The sequence below is a fragment of the Astatotilapia calliptera genome, chromosome 11 (assembly GCF_900246225.1).
Source record: "Astatotilapia calliptera chromosome 11, fAstCal1.2, whole genome shotgun sequence".
NCBI classification, from domain to species: domain Eukaryota; kingdom Metazoa; phylum Chordata; class Actinopteri; order Cichliformes; family Cichlidae; genus Astatotilapia; species Astatotilapia calliptera.
The window spans coordinates 31,500,756-31,507,484 of NC_039312.1; the positions used below are offsets into that span (position 1 = coordinate 31,500,756).

Here is a 6,729-nt window from a genome sequence, read left to right on the forward strand (position 1 = left end):
ATACATTAATATAATATAAACATTATTCACATCTGAGTCCAGTGGGTATATTTCACAACAAGCTAGTATGAACAGGTTTGAATGCATCTCAGTGAATGAGGAACATATGTGCTAACAAATCCCCCATTTATGTGTGTGGACTTAAGAATGAGCAACCTTTAGATCAAAGTTGAGGGTAAACTTCCAGGTGCTTCAAAATGTCACATGCATAGAGATGAAAGTACAGGAAACAGTGCAGTTGTGCTACAGTCCACCGATTCAGACCACATTCATTTTCACATTTGGTCCTACTCTGCAGTTTGAATAGCTGACAATGAAGCAGGGCCATTTCAGCACAGCTGGCACTTTGACTTTCATTGTGGGGACAGTGTGGTAAAAGATGATGTCATGTTGGTGAACCTAAAAGGTCATAAGGTGAAATATAATACTCTTAACTCTGTCCACCATCATCAGGCTAAGATCTAAAAATCATGTGAACCAAAGTCCATCACCACACCCGTGGCACTGTAAGCCACTTTGGACGGAGTTTTCCACCAAATGGCAAGCATTATGTATATGAGTGGGTTCAAAGTACTACAGTGTATGAGAAATTATACACTGCACAGACTATTGCTGTAGTCAAATCACACTGAGCTGCAGCAACGAAAGATAAAGTGAACAATTTTTGCTCATATTGAGGGCTTTTCCTGGCTTAAAAGGGGCCTTTGCATGGGGATGACTGTACGTGAACGCCTGACTGGTCTGCAAAGCAAAAAGTCTGTTACTTAACGTAGCAGAAGTCTATGCATTTTGCACTTGGACATTGGATAAACAAAAAACGTATTTTAGGTTTGAGTAAACTACCAAAAAGCATGTTAAGATTTTGTATACATGCAAAAATTTTGATATATTAACAAAACAACAACAACAACAACAACAACAACAACAACAACAAAATAACAGCACAGTAGATCTTGTGTTTGTAAATCGAGTTTTGCAGTCAGAGGTAAGCTTGTGTCAGAACGTGACAGTTCTGCAGTAGCATCTCTTTATTAACCACGTAGAAAACTCAATTTAGTGCCACATGGCATCCACATTTACCCCAAGTATTCCTGACCAATAAATGCACTGTACTGGAAAATACCTGCAAACATGTTTTCAGGTGTCTTTAAAGAATTACTTTCTGAAATGTGAAACTATAAGCAAAAGTGAAAGACAAACTTAACCCAATCTCTTAAAATATTTCTTTTTTAATTAAAGTTCCATTTTCAAAAACAGATGACTGGGCTGTCTTATTGAGTTTACTGTGATTAGAATTTGCTGATCAGTGGAAATAAATATCACCTTCACATGGACACTATTTTACACTTTTTTTTTTTTCAAGAAAAAAAAATCATCTCTAGGAAACACTTTCTATACATTTTATATAGTAAGGCTGGCATTACCACAAAAATAATAATGATGCACTTTATTTCATAAAAACAAACAAAAACAAAAAACTGGAGTTCAAACCCATTCAGAGGGCAAACTGGACTCACTGGTGGACAGGGTCTGGCCTAGGCTGCATGCCCGACACCATGTTTTTACACTGTAGATCAATTTCTATTGATATTTTATGTAACAGGGCTAAGAACTGGCTTAAGGTCAAGGACATAAAGTGCAGCTCTAGAAGACATGAGCTGTGAAAAAGAAATCCGACTATAAACTGCCAAAGCTTCAACACACCGACCCTGCCTTGTATAAGCGAGCAGTCAGGGAACAAAATCTAGACTTTCGGGATCACTCCAGACTACATGTAAATATTGTATACAATCTTGCTGTTTTAAATGGGGGGGGGGGGATCTCAATAATGCGAACAACAATTATTAACCCTTGGCCCATACTTTTCATGGACAACACTAATAACTGTATTTTTCAAATTAAATTACACCACTGACCAGGATGCCGGGTAATGCTAGCTAACAATCTGCTGGGAGGGAGTCTGTTGTTGCTTTGGGGATCCGTGAACACGGATGGACGCTGAAGAAACAACAGCAACAAGACTAATTTTGCATCATTTCTGGTCATGCTGCCTCTGTGCCAGACTTGCCCTGGAGGTGAGGTTTAGGTTGCCCCACCCACCCACAATTACAGTGAACCAGGTAGGACAAAGACAAGAGTACTCAAGACTGACAGTTGTTTTGCATGACGTCCATACAATTTGTGTCACCAAAAATTGTAATTTGTCCAAATGGATTTTATCATGAAGCTGAACTTCTTAGTGCTTATGTGGGAAAGTTCAGCTAGATGTTAACTGTGACATGACCCATTAATCCGTGAATTTCTCTAGTTCTCTAGTGTTGAGTGTTTTCACCTTCGTTATCCTGGTGAAAATAGTCAGGGGGTGCATATGACTGTGACACTACTCGCACAAAGCCTCGTCAACACAAGTTACTATCCAGTGAGGACATCCTGGATAATCCTCTGACACTTAAACAAAATTTGCTTAAAAAAAACAAAAAAAACAAAAAACAACTTAATGCTTGATTCATTGTGATCTGAAACAGGTGGCTGAGCCCATAAACTCATCAGGAAAGTATTTACTGGGGTCAGGAAGGAGAGAGGTTTTTCCATAGACATTTATAGAAGCGCAAGTCTATTTGGAACCACAGTTATTGCCCCCTGGAGGTCGTTAAAAGAATGCAGATATATCTATGGTCAGTGTAAAATACTGCATTGGTGAAGCATTTCTAACGTAACAGGGAAATTCTGCATACTTGTCACTAATGAGGTAGGTCACACAACTTCAACATTAATGCACAACTCTGCTAGCTCACCAGAGCTACTTCACAAGGAATGTGCTACTGTGCTCAGAGCTCATAGCCCTTTTTACTCTTCAAGTGTAACTCATCAAATCATTCTCTAGGCAGAACATTAGACTACAGAGAGGCGGCTATATCAGAGCCAAAATTTGTTTTACACATTTAAAAAAAAAATAAGTACACCAGTAATTGGGGTAAAAAGAAAAAAAGCTGCATATGGTACCTGACAATCAGCCAATGCCCGGAAGAAACTTTGCCTGACACAAAAAATGATTTGACTTATGAATAATGCGCTGATTAACTTCATTCATTTCAATCTGTCTGCTTGACAGTTTACAATCATAAATGTCTGTGTTTTACTTACTTTTGTAAGTGAGATAAAAGTGACAGGCATCTTTGTGTCATATCTTTATTTTAATGATCAATAACTTATTCTGGCAATCTTATCGGTTATTTGTTTCAGTTGTTTTTCCACCTTTAAATTGATCTATATGCCACATTTTTCACTTCCGGGAACCATGAGACCACTTGCTGATGTGGCCCATAGTACTTGTCATCTGACGCCTCACAGGCGTGTTTGTACTGTGGGGTCACATCCGTGAACGAGGGTCAAGCCTCTATCATCATCACCACTGACATGGGACACTAGTCTAGGTTAGAGGTTGACTCTCTCAGAGGACCGAGGTATGCATGGCATGCCAACAGAGCAGGGGATCAACACCAGCTCAGGTGAAATTCACCATGCTTGGTAAAGCTGCCCACTCAGTTGTTATTGAAGAGACTTAGTTTCCTGCCTTGCATGCTACACTAGTCAAGGCTGGAGGTCATCTCATTCAAAGAACTGAGGAATGTGAAACACGTCACAAACATTAAATTCCACACACTACTCCATAATAACTATCGTGCTGCATTGAGAAAAGAGGGCACCCATTTAGTTAAAGGTAAGAGGGAAAATCTATTAGAATTTGACAAATGGAAGGAACACTGCCCCAGCTGCTGAGGCAGGAGTAGTCACTTAGGTTAACCAAAGCAGAATGAGCCTGTTTTGCCTCAATATACAGGAAAAGCAGGCCTTTCTTATCACAGAGTGTTTCAAACACTAGCTTGACAGAGCGTGGTTAGGAGTGTTTTTTCTACAAAAACACGGGGGGCTACAGAAAAAGTAGTATTCTTTCAGCAAAAAAGAAAAAGTACACTGCTGGCCTGTGAAAGCATACTGCTACAGAAAACCGGCCACAGGGTCAATATTTGGCAGGAGAAGCAGCCAGTTAAATAAGGTTTAGTCAGTGAAGCACTGGGTGCTGCCTAAACTCTCATATGCTCCTTCACTGCATCTCCATATCTCTTCCAAAGATCAACTGGGCATGACATGAAACAACATAAGGCCAGGCTCTGCTATCCATGTGCAAGGCAGCATGGTGAGGTTTAGCATATGTTCAGTGTACATGCATCTATGTATGGAGTGAGAGTCAGTCTAAGCAACACCTGACCATTTCTCTCGCGTGGCTTCTCCTGGGAGTGACGTGGCCGCTGTTATAACTAAAATCAGGTCTTTCTGCCAATTCTCTCCTTTCAAAAGAGCAAATAAAGTAAAGGAGCCAGTATTTCACTCGACCCTCTTTATGACTGCATAACTGCACTTAAAGATAGGCTTAATGCATAAAACCTCCTTCAAAGCAAGTGCCAGCCTGACTCCAGACTTACTTGTTACCCACCCCAAAAAAATAATATGCGATCACATTTTAGCACATTTAATGGCATGACTATACACCACACAGTGACAACATAAGTTAGGCTATCAAGACAAGTCATCCTGAATCAAACGCACGTGGTGAGCATTTGTTGACCCAGCACAGACAAAGTTGCTGAAAATCTTGTTTTTACCTCTGGAAACTGGAGAGTCTGGGGGGCAAGACGACTCCTTATTTTCGGGGGACAGTCTTTGCTTAGCATTTGCACTTCCTGAACTGAGTGTCGGACTGGAGGGGGGGCTGGAGCCCCGGCTGTGGCTCGTGGCTCCTCCGCACAGGGTCTGTGGCCGCGTGGGACTGCTCTGACCCGCACGAAGGAGCTGGTAGGGCACAGTGGCACGGATGGGGTGCAAACGGCAGCTGTTGTTGTTGAAGGAGCCGGGGGAGCCCGCATTGCTGCGTCTGACCCTCGGCTGCTGAAGCGAGTTGCTGGGGGCTGACATCCTCAAAGTGACTGTAATTCTTATCGCAGTGGGAAAAAAAAACACGTACTGCCAAAGTTGCTGTTTTTCTGCAGAAGGAGATGGTGGTGGGGAGAATGGGATGGGGTGGGGGCGGTAAGAGAAACATTAGCTTGTTAGCAAAAAACAAAACAAAAAAACAAAAACGTTAGCTTCCTTTAAAAAAAATCAGCTCATTCGTTCGAAGAAAAAAGTAGGTCAAAGACGTATTATTACGGGATAAACTTACCTGTTAGATACTAACAAATGCCGTCGTAAGCTGCAAACACAACATGGGCAACTTTAAAAGTTGTTTTGTAATACTTCTCATTACGTTTAATTCGTGTTTTCCAGCTCTCTCTGCGTCTTCCCCATCCTGTCCACTCACTCTAAATGACAGTTCTTTCTACCAGACTACTGGCTGCTGCCTGTGGGCGGAACACAACGCTCAATTCCGAGCGTATGATTGGACACTGGGGGTGTACAGTAACGACGCTGATTGGTCCAAATTTATGTATTGACTATATTCTCAGCCAATTATATCTGTAAATATTTTATCGGTACATTATTATTATTATTATTTTAATTACATAAAGAGCATATAGCTCCAAAATAAATATTAAAACTTTGAACTAATAAAAACTTGTAAAATGACTTCATGACATTATTCATTATTTTGTCAGCTTCAGATGTAATTTCACACTGAGGTGAATGGCTTTTCCTGCAGGCACCCTCTGCACCTCTTTACAGGCAGTGTAAACTTAGTCATCAATTTCAGCTCCACAGGAAATTTGGACCACCTCAAAGTCTATATTTATTAGCTGTTGTCCCTATATGACTCACTTAGCTCCTTATTTTATTGTATTTAGATTGTTTTGCAATCTAGATTTTTTTTTTGTTCTACTTTCTATTTAACTGGCAATATGAGAAGATATTTCGATACATTTTGTCACATTGTATTGCTTTATTGAGCTACTTCACATCATTTAGTTTGTCACACCCAACCAGTTTATCTTAGCCTCATTTAGTGCACCGCCCACTAATCCAGAACCACCTTGCTTTGAGGAAACAGTGCTAAACACTGCAGCACCATAACTGTTAATCTCATTTATCAAGCGGTTTCCCTTTTGCAGAGGACTGGAAAGTTTATATCTATATTTGATTTTAAAAAACATATATATTTATACGAATCAACTCTGAGCGGCCTTGACCTTGTTTCACCTACTTTCCTTGTCTCTGTTAATGATACTGTGCATAAGTGACTTGAGAGCTTGCTTATGTGACTTGACTCAGGTCAAATTCCTTTTATGCTTAAAGATATTTGGCAAATGAATGTGTGTGGTGAGACGGTTGGTCATCTGTTCCTTTTCCAATGGCAGAATCTCACTCTCAAACTTCAGGCCAGCTCCAGATGACAAAACATCTTTATTCCACGACAACTGGCCAAACTACATTTGTTATGTTTAGAAACATAAAAGTGAAAGTTCCAGAAAAGCAGCCAACTTGGAGTGGAATTATTTGTGTGCAAGCTCTTGTTTAGAAAATCGGGATGCTCAAAATCTATTGTTTTTTTTCTTTCTCACCATCTTCCTGAATGCACAGATTCTGTGGGAGTTCCCATGGGAGAATAATGAGTGACTCAATGAACAGAAAGAGTGAGCATGTGACAGAAAACCCACGCTAACTGCGTCTATGAAACATAATAATGTAAAAATAAGCCTTATAAGGTTATGGAAAAACACCCCCATTCAGCAGTGC

At 40.4% G+C, this 6,729-nt stretch overlaps 1 protein-coding gene across 2 annotated transcripts in view; it reads right to left on the reverse strand.

Moving 5' to 3' along the window:
* The window catches only part of glcci1b (glucocorticoid induced 1b), a 28,477-nt gene extending 23,088 nt beyond the window's left edge, over nt 1-5,389 (reverse strand). For both annotated transcript variants that reach the window (XM_026184415.1, XM_026184414.1), the window contains exons 1-2: nt 5,222-5,389; nt 4,665-5,042 (exon numbers count right to left, since the gene is read on the reverse strand). In XM_026184415.1, the coding sequence (XP_026040200.1) occupies nt 4,665-4,974 (310 nt within the window). In that variant the 5' untranslated portion in view covers nt 4,975-5,042; nt 5,222-5,389. The remainder of the gene's footprint in view (nt 1-4,664; nt 5,043-5,221) is intronic.
* Between the last annotated feature and the right edge of the window lie 1,340 nt (nt 5,390-6,729).